This window comes from Rattus norvegicus, chromosome 20 (assembly GCF_036323735.1).
Source record: "Rattus norvegicus strain BN/NHsdMcwi chromosome 20, GRCr8, whole genome shotgun sequence".
Classification (NCBI taxonomy): Eukaryota; Metazoa; Chordata; class Mammalia; order Rodentia; family Muridae; genus Rattus; species Rattus norvegicus.
Window position 1 is genome coordinate 7177835 of NC_086038.1, and position 17284 is coordinate 7195118.

At 52.2% G+C, this 17284-nt stretch overlaps 1 protein-coding gene across 4 annotated transcripts in view; it reads left to right on the top strand.

Moving 5' to 3' along the window:
• Positions 1–17284, top strand: part of Rab44 (RAB44, member RAS oncogene family) — a 33896-nt gene that overhangs the window by 11616 nt on the left and 4996 nt on the right. For 2 of the 4 annotated variants that reach the window (XM_006256153.4, XM_017601867.3), the window contains exons 3-9: positions 4518–4626; positions 6385–6559; positions 7805–7951; positions 8391–8481; positions 8810–8905; positions 9813–10006; positions 10835–12261. In XM_006256153.4, coding sequence (XP_006256215.1) covers positions 4518–4626; positions 6385–6559; positions 7805–7951; positions 8391–8481; positions 8810–8905; positions 9813–10006; positions 10835–12261 — 2239 coding nt within the window. Of the gene's footprint in view, positions 1–4517; positions 4627–6384; positions 6560–7804; positions 7952–8390; positions 8482–8809; positions 8906–9812; positions 10007–10834; positions 12262–14666; positions 16835–17284 lie in introns of those variants that run through there. The other 2 variants (XM_039099145.2, XM_039099146.2) reach the window with 2 other exon arrangements.

Genomic DNA, 17284 nt, shown 5'->3' on the forward strand with positions numbered 1-17284 from the left:
GTCAGTGCTCTTAACCACTGAGCCATCTCTCCAGCCCTAGAACAAGGGTTTAATGGGAGAGACAGCCTAGGATTACAAAGACCTGGGTAACAGAGGCAGGGGGGATCTCGAGTTCAAAACCAGCCTGCTCTACACACAGCCAGTCTGGGCAAAAATGGAATAGAGGTTTTGTGTCCAAAAAATCGGGGTGGGTTTGGGGGCTTCAGTTAGAAGAATGCTTATTACATAGAGAGTTCCAGATCAGCCCGGGCTAAATGAGACCTTGTCTCAAAACATCACCAGACCCCCAACCCTGCCGTATAGATTGGTGATATCCCTAGAACATAACACACAGTTCCACAGCCTAGAGTTCCCCTATTGGCACCTCATGGTCCCTTCTCGCTCTACCCCATTTCCCAGAAGCCCCCAGTCCATTAATTCGAAGGTCACCCAAGGCCAGATTGGAAGCCGTACCCACATGAGGCAGAGCCTGGGGCAGTCCCTTGGACTTGCCTTTTGTGGTTGAAGATACAAGCTGGGATCTGTAGCTCGTAGCAGCCCTGGAGACAAGAGGAGGGATGGCAGAAGCTTCCAGAACTCTCTAGAACCTTCTCACAGGGCAGGGGAGATGCTTTGTAACAGCCCGGTTCCTGTGACCTCAGAGCCTGAGAAAGACAGAATCTCTTGATTTGATACCTATGGTACTTTCTTTTGTTTTTTAGTTTTGTTTTGGGATGCAGGCTCATGTAGCCCAGGCTAGCCTTTAACTCACTGTGTAGCTGAGGCTGCCCTGGAGTTCTGATCCTCCCGCCTCTGCCTCTGGGATACTAGAATTCTACGAGTCACCATGCAGCTTGTGGGGTGCTGGGGCTTGAACCCAGGACTTTGTGCAAGTGTTTAGCCCCTGCCTAGCACCCACAGCCTAACTTCTTAACACTTACTATTGTTGCTATTATTATCATTATTGTGTGTGTAGGATGTATATATGTGAGCAAGGACACACACACACACACATGCGCACGCGCACGTGCACACACAGGTCAAGGTGCACTGGTAGAGGTCAGAGGTTAATTTTTAGGAGTTGGTCTTCTCTTTCTACTGTCGGTTCTGGGCATGGAACATGGAACTCAGAGCACAAGGCTTGCCTGGCAAGCGCTATAACTGGTTGAGCCTTTTTTTTTTTCCTTCCTTTTAGATAGATAGCATCTTGCCGTGTAGCTGAGGGTGCACTCGAATTTACAGCAATCCTCCTGCTTCAGCCTCCCAAATGCGGGGAGTTATAGCTGTGTGTACCAGAGTACTGAGCTAAAGATAAAAATGGGAGGGGGGGGGGAGAGAGAGAGAGAGAGAGAGAGAGAGAGAGAGAGAGAGAGAGAGAGAGAGGGGAACAGGAAAATGATGTATGCAGAGATAATCATAGGAGAGCATTCACGTGGGGGACAGCTCAGCAGTTAAGATCATGTATCACTCCCTGAGAGGACTCGAGTTTGAGCCCCGTGTCAGGTGGCTGGCAACCTCCTCTTGCGGCAGCTCCAGGGGTCTGATGCTTCTGGCCTCTGAGGACACAGTGTATAAAGGATTTTGCTACACAAGCCTGGTGACCCAGAGTTTGAACCCAGAGCATATATTAAAGTGGACGAGAGGTGGGGTGCTGCCTAAGGTCACGGTTGCTGGGGTGCGACACCATGTCCAAAAGCAACCTGGGGGAAAAGTGGGTTTGTCTGGGTTACACTTCCACATGGCTGTTCATTACCGAAGGAAGTCAGGACAGGGACTTACACAGGGCAGGGACCTGGAGGCTGGAGCTGATGCAGAGGGAATGGAGGGGTGCTGCTTACTGGCTTGGTCCCCATGGTTTCCTCGGCCTGCTTTCTTATGGAACCCAGGACCACCAGCCCGGGGATGGCGCCGCCCACAGTGGGCTGGGCCCTCGCCCATCAATCACTAATCAGGAGACTGCCCCACAGGTTTGCCTGAGGCCTGATCCTATGGAGGCATTTTCTCAATTGAGGTTCCTTCTCTCAAATTTGTGTGTCAAGTTGATGGAGTCAGCACAGCTGTAATCCTAGCATTTGGTAGAAGTTCAGGGTCATCTTCAGCTACAGAGTGGGTTTGAGGCCAGCCTAGGCTGCAAGAGATCCTATCTTAGAAAAAAAAAAAAAACAAAAAACCCAACAGCAACAAAGCCCCTAAACTCTGCCACACTCAGGCTCTCCAGAATCAAGAAGCCCTAGGGCTCAGAAATCCAAGGAGCAGCAGCCTCCAGACTTGACTCTTTGGGTGAGCGCGTGCACAGGGCTCTGCCCGTTCTGAGGATCCTAAGCCGCTGATCGCTCAGAAAGGTAAAACCATGACCCATAGGCAAACACAAAACAGACGCGTGCCAAAATGGATGCCTTTCCTACTTCATGCTCGACGAGCACTCTAACGTCAAGCCGCAGCCCGAACCCTCCGAGATTTTATTTAACAGGTTAATTAGCGTTATGAATGGTTCAAAGAGCACTTTTAAAAAGTTGGGCAACTTAACAAAGACAGATTAGAACCAGATTGCAAAGTTGGGTGGTTTTCTGTGGTTTTTTTTTTTTTTTTTTTTTTTAATAGCTAGTGAAAGTCTACTCAGGCCATAAATCCTGGCGTTATCTGTCTCATCAGACAGAAATTATCTCCGACGTTCCTGAATAGACTCCGCACGTTACTTGACTGCCTTCATCAGTTCCGTGAGGTGCATTTTCTGGGCGCTCTGTGGTCTAGCTCATGCCTCTTAAACTTTCTCCCCTTGGCTCCTTTCACTGGAGAAACAGTTTACAATATCTGGGAATAGAAACATTTTACAATATCTGGGAATTTAGAGGCCATAAAATAGGTGTACGCATCAAACATTTACAGAGACACACTTGTAGTCCCAGCCCCAGGAAGGCAGGGATATGCAGGTCCCCAGGGCTTGTCAGCCAGCCTAGATACTTGGAGAGCTCAGAACAGTCAGAGACTTTCAAAAGAAAAAATATGGATTGTGCCCAGGGACCAACGCCCTGTTCTCTGGCCTCCACAGACCCATGCCAGCGTGTGCTGGAGCCTCCAAAGGCCAGAGACACAGTTGGATCTCCTGGCGTGAGAGTTACACCTGGGAACCAAATTCAAGTTTTCTGAAAGAACAGTTCAGCTGAGGACCGAACCCAGGGCCTTGAGCTTGCTAGGCAAGCGCCTTACCACTGAGCTAAATCCCCAACCTCCAGTTCAGACTCTTAACCTACTGAGCCATTGCTTCTGCACAGGACAACATTTATGTATGTATGTATGTATGTATGTATGTATGTATGTATGTATGTATGTTTGTATGTATTGAGACAGGGTTTCTCTGTGTATCCCTGGCTGTCCTGGAACTCACCCTGTAGACCAGGTTGGGCTCAAGCTCAGAGATCCGTCTGCCTCTGCCTCCCAAGTGCTGGGATTAGAGGCATGGGCCACCTCTGTGTAACTTCACAGTAGCAAATTTTTTTTTTTTCGGAGCTGGGGACCGAACCCAGGGCCTTGCAGTTGCTAGGCAAGTGCTCTACCACTGAGCCAAATCCCCAACCCCTCACATTAGCAATTTTTAAAATGAAACATTCTAACAGAAAACAATCCAGACAGGCCGATTTGCTACTTAAATGGAGACCGCTGCTTGGAAAATCCTGAATGTCTTTAGTTAAAACATCATTATAGATTTCTTCTTTCTTTTGGGACGGCTGGTGGCTGTTGAGACAGTGTCTCTCTGTGTAGCCTAAGCTGTCCCCGGAACTCATTATGTAGACCAGGCTGGCCTCAACCCTGCAGAGATCCACTAGCCTCTGCCTCCAGAGTGTTGGGCTGGAAGGTGTGGGCTATCACACTCTGCTTTGTCATCCCCCCCGGCCCCCCAATGTGTGATTTCAAATGAACGCAGTCTTTCTGATACCCCCTCATTCAGTTACGCAACCTAAGAGCCACAGTAGGAAAAACTGGCATTGTCCCTGGACCACACTGGAAGGACATCCTGTCTGTTGGCTGTGGTGTCAGATGGCTCGCTGGCATGATGCTGCACATCTGATCCCAGCACTCTGGAAGCAGAAGCAGGTGGATCTCCGTGAGTTCGAGAACAGCTTGGTCTGTATAGTGAGTTTCAGCACAGCCAGGGCTAAATTTTGTAGAGACCCCATCCTAACCCCCCCCCCCCCCAAAGCAAGCAAGCAAGCAAGCAAGCAAGCAAGCAAGCAAGCAAGCTAAGAAGCCTCAGATGGCATTTGAAGTCATCCTACTAAAGGCTGGGGGGGGGGCACAAGTGCAAGTTTGGGGTAGCAACAGGGAGGTGACTTGGAGCCTGCTGGGGGCCCTGCTGCAGGATGGCTAATGTGATGTGGGGAACTGTAGGCTAGGCTCCAGGTCAGGCAGGCCCGATTGAGTGACCCTGCCCCTGAGACAAAGGAAAGCAGTGTGGCTGAAGACAGATGCCTCCCGTCTCCAGCCTGCCCAGAGTCTTTCCTGTGGGAACAGTGGCCAACTCATTCGTGCTTTCCTTTCAGGAGGCCAGGTTCAGCTTCCTGGGTAACGAGGAGCCGCAGATGATATTTGACTGGGTGGACGTTGAGAGTAGGGGCCGCCTGTCGCTGGAAGAATTCAGCTCTGGACTCAGTATGTCTGTTCTGGGAGGGTACTGGGGGCTTTCAGCACACTATTGGACTGTGTGACAGGCGGGGGGGGGTGTTCCCCACTACATCTGAGAGCTAACAGCTCCCCCAGAACCCTCCCTTGTATTCTCGTGTGTGGGGGGGGTAAGGGTAGGGGAATAAAATCTTTCTGGTTTTGAAGAGGGACCGTGGGCTACAGTGCCCCCAGGGAGTCCCTTTCCAGTCTCAGTCAAGGCAACTCCAAGCCCCAGGTTCCAGAGGGTGGCATCTTGGGGGGGGGGGGACAGAAAGGAGGGGGAGGTATTGGAGGTAGGGATGGTATCTAGGGGACCGATCTCCCATGACGTGCCCCTCACAAGGGACCATGGCATCAGAGAAACTCCCGTGTGAGCCTCTACCAGAAAGCTCAGCCTTGAACAATCAGGTGCACTTTGGGTTCTTAAGGCCATGCGCAGGGCTCAAAGGTTTAGGGTGTAGGAGACAGCAGAGGAGGGTCGGATATCAATATTCACAGGCTGGGATAGCCCACATTTGAGGTGATAGGGAAGCTGAGGGGGGAGGGGAGGGACCAGCCTGGAACTGGTGGTGGGTGGCGCTGTGCAGTCTTCACTCAGAAGCCAGTCCTGCTCCCGCTCCATGAGTCCCAAGTTGTTCCTTCCTGGGACCACAGAGCGCATGCGCTGATTCCATCAGCGTCTGAGGCTCACTGAAGACCACCTGCCCCTCTGTCATACTAGCCCGGCTCCTCACTCAGGGCTGTAAGTGGGGTTCTCTCTTTCTTTCTGCCAAAAGTGACCTCCTCTGGAAACCCACTCTGTGTCCTGCTTGCAAGTCACGCCTTGGTATTCCTGTCACCTCCTTAGGGCACTCTGAGGCTCCCCTTCTCACACAGTCCCCACCCTGCCTCAGTGGAAACAACTGGTCTGTTTTTTGTTTTTGTTTTTTTTTTTTTTTGGTCTGTTTATTTTATTATCATTATTATTGTTGTTTGTTTCATTTTTTTTTCTTTTTTTCGGAGCTGGGGACCGAACCCAGGGCCTTGCGCTTGCTAGGCAAGCGCTCTACCCCTGAGCTAAATCCCCAACCCTTTTTTTTTTTTTTTAAGTAGGACCTCACATTGTGCAGTTATGGCTAGCCGGGAACTCCCTGTGAAGACTAGGGGTAGCCTTGAACTCACAGAGATCCTTCTACCTCTGCTTCCTGGGTTCTAGTTTATTTCTTGAGGTCACTTAACAAATTAGTTTTATTGGGAAAAAAATGACGAAAAAGGGCCTGTGAAATGGCTTAGTGGGTAGGGGTGATTGTAGCCAAGCCTGATGACTTGAGTTCAAGCCCCAGAATCCACTAGCTAGAAGTCGTGAACTGACCTTTACATGCAGACTGCTGCATACCACTGTGCATACATATAGCAAGACACACACACACACACACACACACACACACACACACACACACACACGCGCGTGCTCACAGACACACGGGGCCTGGGATTTGAGTAGTGATCTCTACCATCATGGTAGAGTGAATGCTCAATGAATACTTCCCAATAGGGCGAACGCCTGCTACCCTGGAGCTTCCAGAGAGTTTCTAGGCATCTCTGGGCCTCAGGTGATGTGTAAAATGGGCGCTCCCAGCTTATGAGACTCCCGAGGCTGATCTGAGGCATACGGGAGCACGTCCCTGTTTAAACGTGGAGGACGGGACTCAAGGGAAGTCAGAGCTTCCTCTTCCCTCTGTTACCTCCTGTTCCCCCCACCCCCAGAAAATGTCTTTGGCTCCAGCCCCAGTACCCACAGACTCCAGACAAAACGGTCATTGCCCTCTCAACGGATATCTGCGACCTCCAGCTTCCCTGTCTTCGAGGAGGCCGATACTGAGGAGAAGGAAGCCTTCCTGACCCTTGTAGGGCAGATGGAGACTGGCCACTCCCTTTCTGAGTAAGACTCTGGTGGGGGTGAGGGCTTAGGGTAGGACCGGATGTAGACAGATCCCCAGCTTGGCCACTTGATAGTGTGTGACCTCTGACCTCTGTCCCTGGCTATGGCATGCCCTTTAAAGCTACAGAGATTGAAGCCCTGTACAAAGAACTCCTAAGGGTCCCTCAATAGTATGACTTCAGACATGGCGGTGCCCTGGGCTGGGTGCTTTCGAGATAGAAGGTCGATTCCTGCCGTGCGTCTTGGGCTCAGGCTCTGGGTATATGAGAGTTCTGAAGAGGGGAGAGGGGCCCCTTCCCAAGGCCTGCTAGATCCAGCCAGGGACTGGCCCTCACGCACACTCTCCCACTTGCCCCTCCACCCTCAGAAGGATGAGATTGCTCCTGTCTGCTTCAGAGGGTGGGGCTGCTGCTCTAGGCCAGGCTGGGTGGGACCTGGGGCGTAGGCTGGCAGAACAGGTGGAGCAGGGATCCATTTCCCCACTTGGCAGCTTGGCCCCGCCCCCTCGCCCTCTGGGCCTCTGTCTTCATGACTTAATTAAGTCCATGTGAAAGTAGTGTGTGTTGGGTGCCAACCGTGGGCAAGGCCCGGGGGCTGGCACTTACTCTCAGTGTTTCTCTTATCCTCCCCCCTGCCCCCCCCCCCGAAAAATCTTGCTTGGCAAGTATTGGCCTTCGTGTTTTCCCAGTGAGTCCCGGGAGGGTAAAGGCTTGCTAGAAACCACGCAACTCCAGGATGGGAGAATAGCGGGGGCGGATGGAAGCCTTGAGCTGTCAGACTCCCAAGTCTCCCTTTACCCCCCCAACCCCCCATTAGCCACTGACTCACAGGGGAATGTGTGGTATGGGGGGGTGGGGTGTCAAAGTCCAGCTCACATGTAGAAGTGTCCCAGCAAGAGGTGACACTTGAACTAAGCTTTTGAAGTATCATTAGTGGGATTTTTGTGATTCAGGTCCCCAAGTCTCTGGGTGTGTCGCCATTAAGGCTGAAACCACGGGAAGGGCTACGGCTTGGCTCGGAGATTGCTAGAACACAGGAATCTAGCTGTGGGATCTGTCCCCAGCACCACCATAAAAACGGGACATAGTTATCTCAGCCTTTGGGAGGAGGCAAAGGCAGAAGAATCAGGAGTTCAAGGTTATCCTTCGATACACAGCAAGTTCGAAGCTAGCCTGGGCTACCTACAGGAGTCTTCTCACTTCCTAGACCCTTTGTGTCTAATCTCTGGAGGTCCCCCTATTCCAGGCAGGCTGAGCTCTGGAAACTGTGGAGAGAGCTGCGGCAGGAGGAGCCCCAGTTGGCAGGCAACTTGGAGGGCTTCCTAGCCAAGATGAGCAGTCGCCTGCAGGAGGCTCGGGCCGACCGGGAGGCACTGGCGTGGACCCTGAGAAAGTGAGCGGGGGACATAGCAGGTGTTCCTTGCACGCTGTGGGATCCTGGGTCCTGTACAGAGGATGCTTGGAGGGTCCCCTTGCTCAATACTACCTAGAAAGATCAACCATTTCGAGCATCGCCTCTGAGGGGGACCTGGAGACTCCCTTCTGAAGTGGCTGGGGCTTGGAAGCAGAGCTATCTCGTGACCCTGAAACTGCCAGGGTCACCGGAGCCTGAGTCATGGAGTCCAAGATGGTGTGACTGAGACTCGGGGCAATGGGAACGGTAGATAGAGCCAGGAGTGGGGGTTGGGGATGAGGCAACCATTAGAGAAGTGACAGGATGGGGGGGTGGTTCGGTCTAAGATGGCCGAGGGCAAGCCAAGCAGGAGGGCTCCAGGCATTAAGTTCCTGAGGTCCCCTGCAAGCTTTCTGGTGCCCACCACCTGCCCCTGTAGGCGAGACTCTGACCATCTCCACAAGGTGAGACAGCTCTACGAGGAGACAGAGGAACAGATCCGCAGGGAGAAACAGCAGCTGCAGGCCCAGGTGAAGCCCTGATGGACGCCTCTCCAGGCTAAGTAGTGGGAAGGCGCAGAGAGAGATGAGAACTGCCTGTCCTGCAGGTTATGCTCCCCAGAGAGATGGGGTGGGCCTACTGGACCTGTGTTCTCTGTTCCCCCAGGCCTGACTTCAGTCTCTTAGCTTCAGTGTCCTTGTGATAGTCTAGGCCCAAGCAGGGATTCCCAAAAGTCCTTTTGGTGGGTACCTTCCAGTGCCCGAACCCCAGCCCAGGGTGGAGATAAGCTAGGTAGGACCAGCTCAGCTAAGCTGGCTCTGGAGTCTGCAGGGCAGGGCTGACCAGTTTTCTCTGCAGAGCAACTCCAGGGGCATGGCCCTCAGTGCCCACATGCAGGAGGCCCTGGAGGCCAAGGAGCAAGAGGTTCAGCGGCTAGCAGAAGGTCAGAGAGAGGTGAGTACAGGCCTTCTGGAGAGCCCGGACGGACCCCAGGACCTTTTCGCTGTTCCCAGTTGGCCAGGTTCCCTGAAGCCACAGATAGTCAAGAACTCCCTGGGCCAGATCAGGGCTCCCTTCTCAGTGCCCTGGTCAGATGAGGTCCCATAAAGAACCAGGCTGACTCAGGGAAAGAAATGGGGAGCTAACCCTACCCTTGGGTTTCCAGTGTCCATGAAAAGAAGGTGTCTATCTCCGTGTCCTTTCTCAGGCCTCGTGTCAAGTGAGGTTGTGTATAGGGACAACCGGAAAAGGCAAAGGTTTGGACAGGCTGGGGTATGTGGTATGTGCTGTAACTCCTGCTCTTGGAGGCGGAGGTAGGAGAATCAGGAGTTCAAGGCTAGCCTGGGCCAGGTGAGACCCAGAAGTAGGGAGCAGTGGGGAGAAAGAAAGGAAAGTTCTGGACAACAGGCTCCGTTGTCACCTGAGAAACCTTGGGTGCTTGTTCTTAACATGTCAGAGCCTGCTGGATGGTGGGAAGGCTGACCCCAGGCTGCTATAGGCTGTGCTCTCTGCTCTGTGGAGCCTTGCTGTGGGAACCTTCTGAATTACCTTTGGGTCAGAAGCCCCTGCAGTCTAGACGGAGTCAGGAACAGCAGACACTGCAGGGCTTGGCCCCCTAGTCGGTGTGCCTGAGGAGCTCTTGTCCTCTGATGGTGGTATCCTTCCCATAAATCACAGGTCTCGCTGTGGGGTGTATAAGGCGGCTAATTAGATGCTTGAAGGGCGACCTCCCCTCCAATCGGACCATTTAAGCTGGGTCTCCAGGACCTGGGCAGTGGTGGCAGGGGACAAGGCATCCTTGTCTTGCCAAAGTCTTGGAGGGTTTGGCCAATCCTCTCCTCCTCTCTTCTACCCTGCACAGCTGGAGGCCCAGCTCCTCCACCTCAGTAGCACACAGCAAGAGGCCAGCTTGGAGAACCTGCAGCTCCGGGAGGTTGAGCGTGACCTGACCGGGCAGCTAGAAGAGGTGCGGGGACAGCTACAGGTGACAAGAGGTCACCTGGATACTGCCAGGACCAGGGGCCGAGTGTCCTGGCAGGTAGAGGAAGAGCCAAGGCAAGTAACCATTCTCTCTCGATGAGGGCAGAGAACAATGACTCCCAGGAGCTAGGAAAGGCTGTTCTCCATGGAGCTGGTTAGATCTCTGTGTGTGCGCATGTGTGCAAACACACACACATACAGACGCACATAGACACGAACACATATATACACACACATACACACACATAATATCTCATGCACAGACATACATACATACACAAACACATAGACATACACACATGTATAGACAGACTCACACAGACACATATACACATACACAGAGAACAGAGACATAGATACATAGCACATACACACACACACATAATATCTAATACACAGACATACATACAGACACACATAGACATACACATGGACACATACATATACACACACATATAGACAGACACACACAGATACATACACACACATACACACATACAGACAGACACACACACACACATACACACATACACTCACATCTCTCACACACAGGCATACATACAGTCACAGACACACACAGACACATAGGCACACACAAAGACACACAGACATACACAGACACACATACACACAGAGACATACACAGACACTTAGACACACACATACACACACAGACAGACACAGACACACACATACAGAGCTCACAGTCAGGTACTTGCTGTGTTTGTAACAGCTCAGAGATAAGAAGGCTTGCCTGGTCAGGGCAGTGTGGATTTTGAGGTACAGAGTGGGAAGGGGATGTTTTCAGCCATCCTTAGAGGAAAGCTAGCCACAGGAGAGGTCATGCTACCAGGATTTGGGGAGGGTACTCCCCCAACCTTCATTTTTCCCCTTCCTTCCCAGTGTCCCCAGGGCAAATACGGAGGCCCCAGACCTTCAGGCTGTCCCCACAGAGGAGGCCCCACTGCCTGAGCTGTTTGGGGTTAACGATGACTGGGACAAGCTCCTCAGCAGCTTCGAAGATCCTACTCATAGAACCCTGCGGCTTTGCTGGAGCCCTCCCCCATCCCCAAGTGACACCTCCGCCCCCCAGACTCCCCGCATTGTTAGACAGATCTCCATTTCCAATATGTCTGCTCTGCCGTTTTCTCAGGAGCCAGCCTCAGATCTAGACCCAGGTCCAAGAAGCACCTCTGAGATGTCTCCTGATAGTGCCAGAGATACGAAAGGGGTGGAGGACCCCAAGGGGCAGGATGGACAGGATGTCAGTTCTAAGCAGCTTGTGAACTCCGCTGACTTAGATGCCAGGCTCCAGGGTCCCTTCCTCAGGAGTCCGCCAGGAGTCCCGGCTGGGGATTCTGGGAATGTTGAAGAAGCCACTTTCAGAGTTCTGCTTGCTTCTGAGGCTGAGCTTCCTCCTCAGGGGCTCTCTTCTCCTCCTCAGTCCCCAACCGGGTCCGGAAAACAGACCCAGACTTCAGATCTGGGTGACAAGAGTCTTTGGTCTGGACCTGATGCAGCCAAACTGACCATAGAGAGAGAAGTCATGGCGGAGGACCTGAAGCTGGGCTTAGGGTCCCAGGGAGACACAGCTCTCCCTGAGGAGGCCACAGAGCCCTCCCTGAGCCTGGAGTCTGTGGACCAAGTACACACAGAGACACCAGGGCAGGATGAGGCACATCTGGCCAGGCTAGAGAGTCATTCTAGGGGTTACCAAGAAGCCAGTGGCCAAGACCTGCATCTGGATAGCCTGTCTACCCACCTCCCCCAAAGTCTAGAAGAGCAGCTTGGGCCTGAGGAAGGGAACTTAGGAGAGAGAGGCCAGCAGGACCCTGGAACAGAAGCCGATGAGGCTCACAGCCTGGAAGCCTGGAACACAGAATCCCTCCAGCAAGATGATCCCCTTCCTAACCGATCTCAGGCTCCTGCTGAGGTGGAAGTCACTGCTCCTGACCAAACGTCTCCTCCCATCTTGGGGGCTGGGGCTGGGCTTGCAGTGGGAGCCCCAGAGACCACACAGGTTCTCCTCACCCTGGCTGAGTCAGAAGTCCAGCCCAGGCCCATGTCCATGCCTCTTCAGGTGGAGATCAAGTCAGACGCCCCTCAGCCCCCAGAGCCAGGGGCAGAGAGCAGGCCAGAGGACCCAAGGACAGACTTACAGGAGGCTGAACCGAGTTCTTCCCCTGGGGACCTCACTGCTGGCAAGCCTCAGGCTGACCCCGACTACCTCTACCATGTCATCTTCTTGGGGGACTCCAATGTGGGCAAGACCTCATTCCTACACCTGTTACATCACGATTCGTTTGCCGCTGGACTGACGGCCACTGTAGGTAAGGTCCCTTTGGGAGGTAGCAGTGGAGGGAAGCGGCTGGGCCGGGGCCAGCAAGCCATCCCAAGAGAAGTGGCAGGCTCTGTCTTGGCCACAGGCCTTCACGAGGCATTATTTTATATGGGCGTAATCTTAGCATTTCGCTAATCACCACTAATTATAGGCAATTTGCTCTCTCCCCCTCCCCCACATTGGTCTCGTTAGCTTATAATGCACCACAGGGGCAAAGCACTGTGCAATTTAGGTCCTGGTATTAGTAGAGTGTAAAGAGGCCAGTCTCCACCCGCAAGGTAGGCCATTCCTTACGGAGCCTAACAGGACATGCTCACGGCATGCCCCAGGTCTGCCCGCATGCCCTGGCAGGAGATCACAAGTTGGGTATCTTACATAGACTATATCCAGAGTGTGGCAAGTTAGGATCCTAGGGGCCTGGGTTCAAATCCCAGCACTACCAGTTGCTGGGACTATGAACTTGTCTGCTTTGCGTCACAACCCACCCTTCCACCCACCCCAGGAGGCAATTGGCTTATAGAGACAGAAGGTTTAACTCTGGTTGGCTCCGAGTTGGGAGGCCTTGGTTCACGGTCAGTCCCGTTGCCTTTGGGCCTGTGGCAAGGCAGTGTATTATGGCGGGAAACACATACTGGAAGCCAAGCTACATGGCAGGGAAGAGAGAAAGAGGAGCCTCAGATGTAAAACACTGGCTTACGGAACATAAAGTCCTGGGTATCGCATTATATCGCTGTCATCCTAGCCCATAGGAGGTGGAGACGGAGGATCATAAGTTCAAGGTCATCTTTGACTGCTTACCGAACTTGTGGTCAGCCTGGGCTACATGATACCCTATGGGCTGGGGGCAGAGAAAGAAGAAGTGGAAACCAGGGTCCCACAGTGCACTTTGAGGGCATGTACCTAATGACCAAAGACTATAATGTCAGCCAAGTCTCGGTCAGTCTGTTTCTCTCTCTCTCTCTCTCTCTCTCTCTCTCTCTCTCTCTCTCTGTCTCTCTTCTTTTTTTTTTGGAGCTGGGGACCGAACCCAGGGCCTTGCGCTTCCTAGGCAAGTGCTCTACCACTGAGCTAAATCCCCAACCCCACTTCTTTTTTTTGAGACAGGGTCTCTCTTTGTAGTCCTAGAACTTACTACATAGACCAGCTTAGCTTTGAACTCATAGAGATCTGCCTGCCTCTGTCTTCTGAGTGCCCTAAACTCTTTTTTTTTAAATCATTATTTTTATGTGTGTGGGTGTTCCTGATGCCCTCAGAAGCTAGAAGAGGGCATTACAGACAGTTGTGAGTGTTGGGAGTTGAGCCTGTATTCTCTGGAGGAGCGGCAACACTCTTAACTGCTGAACCACCTCTCTAGCCCACAGGCCACACTCCTTAATTCTCCTGCCTCCTGATGGCACTGAGACATGAATCCACAGACCTTTGCAGGAGGATAGTCCAGGTCCAGCTCTCTCTAGTTCCCACATCTTCTGACAGCGGAGATGGGAGTAGCCCCCGCTTCCTGCAGGCATTACAAGTTCATACACGTCACCTGGCACGCATCGTATACACAATCCGTATTAGTATCGTTCTTGTATAAAAAGTAAATATTTGACCATGATAGTGGTTCCTTGAAGGGGGTCAAAGGTGGTATGGTGTGTGTCTCCATGTCAGCTGCAAGTTACAGGCTAATTAAGAGTCAGGGCCAAGCAGATGGCTTAATACTCTCCTGTTATAAGAGGGGCCTAGGTCAGGCTATAGGGTTTCTCTGTCCAAGTGTTATGGTTGGTATATGGCTGGCCCAGGGAGTGGCACTATTAGTAGGTATGGCCTTGTTGGAGTAGGTGTGTCACTGTGGGCGTGGGCTTTAAGACCCTCATCCTAGCTGCCTGGAAGCCAGTCTTCCCCTAGCAGCCTTCAGATGAGCATGTAGAACTCTCAGCTCCTGCACCATGCCTGCCTGGATGCTGCCATGCTCTCACCTTGATGATGATGGACTGAACCTCTGAACTTATAAGCCAGCCCCAACTAAATGTTGCCCTTGTAAGAGTTGCCTTGGTCCTGGTATCTGTTCACAGCAGTAAAACCCTAACTAAGACACCAAGAATTCTTACCAGCTGTCCTAGTTTGACCTCTATTTATGAGATCATTCCATGATCAGGAGCAACTCAGAGGAGCAAAGGGTTTATTTCAGCTTTGTACTTCAGGTAACAGTCCATCTCTAAAGGAAGGCAGAGAAGGAATTCAAGGCAGGAACCTGGAGCAGAAACCATAGAGAATGCTACTCACTCGCTGGCTTATGGCTAGCTAACTCTCTTATACAACCCAGGCCAACCTGCTTAGGGATGGTGACGCCTATGGTGGGCTGGGTCCTCCCCCACATCAATTTTCTTTTTTTTTTTCTTTTCTTTTTTTCAGAGCTGGGGACTGAACCCAGGGCCTTGTTCTTGCTAGGCAAGCGCTCTACCACTAAGCTAAACCCCCAACCCCCACATCAGTTTTCAAGACATTGTCTTATACCATGGCCGGTCTGATGGAAGCAGTTCTTTGGTTGGGGCTCCTTCTTCCCAGGTGACTCCAGCCTGTTCAAGTTGACAGTCAAAACTGACCAGGATGCCATGGATCTAGTTAAAGACTCAGTGTCCTTGAAAAAGAGTGACCCATAGCAGACATAGCCTGCCGTCTGCAAGGTCACAGTTATTGATCACCTAAGCTGCTGTGTGTCTGCTGAGCATCTCTGAGCATCCCCATATCTTCGGCACCTTCTGTTTGTCTCATCCCTTTACAAAGATTCCTGTGACGGCTGTGATAAAAACAGACAGAAGCAACTTAAGGGAGAAAGGGTTTGCCTTAGCTCCCATTTCAATGTATAGCCTGTGGTTGCAGGGAAATCAATGAGGCAGAAGCTCCAAACTGCTGGATATGTTACAGCCACAGTCAAGAGAACAGTGAGTGCCTTAGGGTTTTACTGCTGTGAGCAGACACCGAGACCAAGGCAACTCTCACAAGGACAACATTTAACTGTAGCTGGCTTACAGGTTCAGAGGTTCAGTTCATTGTCATCAAGGCAGGAGCATGGCAGCATCCAGGCAGGCATGGTGCAGGAGGAGTTGAGTTCTACATCTTATTCTGAAGTCTGCTAGGGGAAGACTGACTTCCAGGAAGTTAGGATGAGGGTCTTAAAACCCATGCCCACGGGGCTGGGGATTTAGCTCAGTAGTAGAGCGCTTACCTAGGAAGCGCAAAGCCCTGGGTTCGGTCCCCAGCTCAAAAAAAAAAAAAAAAAAAAAAACAAAAAACAAAAAACAAAAAACAAAAAACAAAAAACAAAAAACAAAAAAACCCATGCCCACAGTGACATAACCACTCCAACAAGGCCACGCCCACACAGACCCGCCCACACAGACCACGCCCACACAGACACGCCCCCTCCAACAAGGCCACACCTTCTAACAGTGCCACTCCCGGGCCAAGCATATACAAACTATCACAGTGAATTAATGTATACCTGCCAGCCCTCATCTCCCCAGCTCCCTTTCCCTGAGCTCAGGGTCCTGCCTGGGTGAAACGAAGCCATGCACATCTTCCCGTCACAACTACCCCAATTAAGAACATCCCTTCGGGCTGGGGAGATGGCTCAGTGGTTAAAAGCACTGCCTGTTCCTCCAGAGGTCCTGAGTTCAATTCCCAGCAACAACCATCTCTAGTGGGATCTGGTGCCCTCTTCTGGCATACATGTGGATAAAGCACTCATACACATAAAATTAATAAAACTATTGGTGTGACCGCAGGCCAACCTATCTTACCTAGACACTAGCCTCTGACTTCCACTCAGGTGGAGCTGGGAGGCTCAACTGCTACAAGAATAGGAATGACTTTCAGGAGGAGGCAATATGAAGCAGAGTTTATTGAGTCTAACACAGATTTAGCGCTGGTGCTCGCAGGAAAGGGGTGAGACACACACACACACACACGATGACCTCCAGAGATCTGCCTGTCTTTGTCCCCACCACCCTGAGGCTGGGGTTATAGCATGTTGGGTGTGTGTACTTGTGACTTTGGGAAACGTCCTTACTGAGGCAGGGGCTCACCAAACCCAGGGCTCACCAACATGTCTGGTCCCTCCAGCCAGCTTTCTCTGGGCATCCCCCTGTCTCTCCCTTTGGAGGCCGCCACACCCACCCAGCATTTATGTGGGTTTCTGGGTATCTGAATCCCTGACTTGCATGGCAAATGTTAAACCCCCTGATCTATCTCTCTGGCCCCATGATGCTCTGTGTGTGTCAGTTCCACACAATTCAATAGCAGAGGCTCAGACGGAGGCCCCTGTGGCCAGCCAGATGTCTCCCCCCACCCCTGCCCCATCCCATCCCCTCTCAAAAAGTCAGAATTCTTGCCAAGTGCATTCGAGGCCATTGGCTGGGGACATAGATACCAGGTGTTTTGACGTCTCCATGTGTGATTCTCAGTGTGGCCCCTACTGGTGGCAGAGAACTGAATCCTAGTGAGGTTTCTAGCCTTTGTTTGGCATCTTCCCCACCTCACACGTTAGACTCCACCGGAGAAAGCCTGACCTCTGCCTGCCCAGGTCTGCCCTTGACGATTGCGGATGTGTGTGGGCTGCCCCCTTGAACCGGTAGACGAAACATTGCGTGTCTGACGGTTTATGTGGCTTAGTTTTGGGGCACACCGGACTCTCCTGAGGGTAGATGAGGGGGCAGAAATTAAGTGGGGAGGGACTAGCAGTTGCAGGAATAGCCGTAGAGAGACAGCGGGTGGCCCAGCGGTTGTGCAGCTGAATGTGACACTTTCAAGATCCTGTAATCTTGGGCTCCTGAGACCTCAGAAAGGGGCTGTAAAGAAAAAGTACTCTCTACTCAGGAGGGCCCTTGCTGCTGGGCAGGCCAGCCTCCTTGGAGGAGACTAGGAGTCTGTATGAACCATGTACTTACGAGGGGTCATCCCAGAAATCTGCCAGCCACCTTGTGGATGTCAGGAGCTGTCAGACTGCAGTGGGCCCTGCAGGAAAGGGGGGT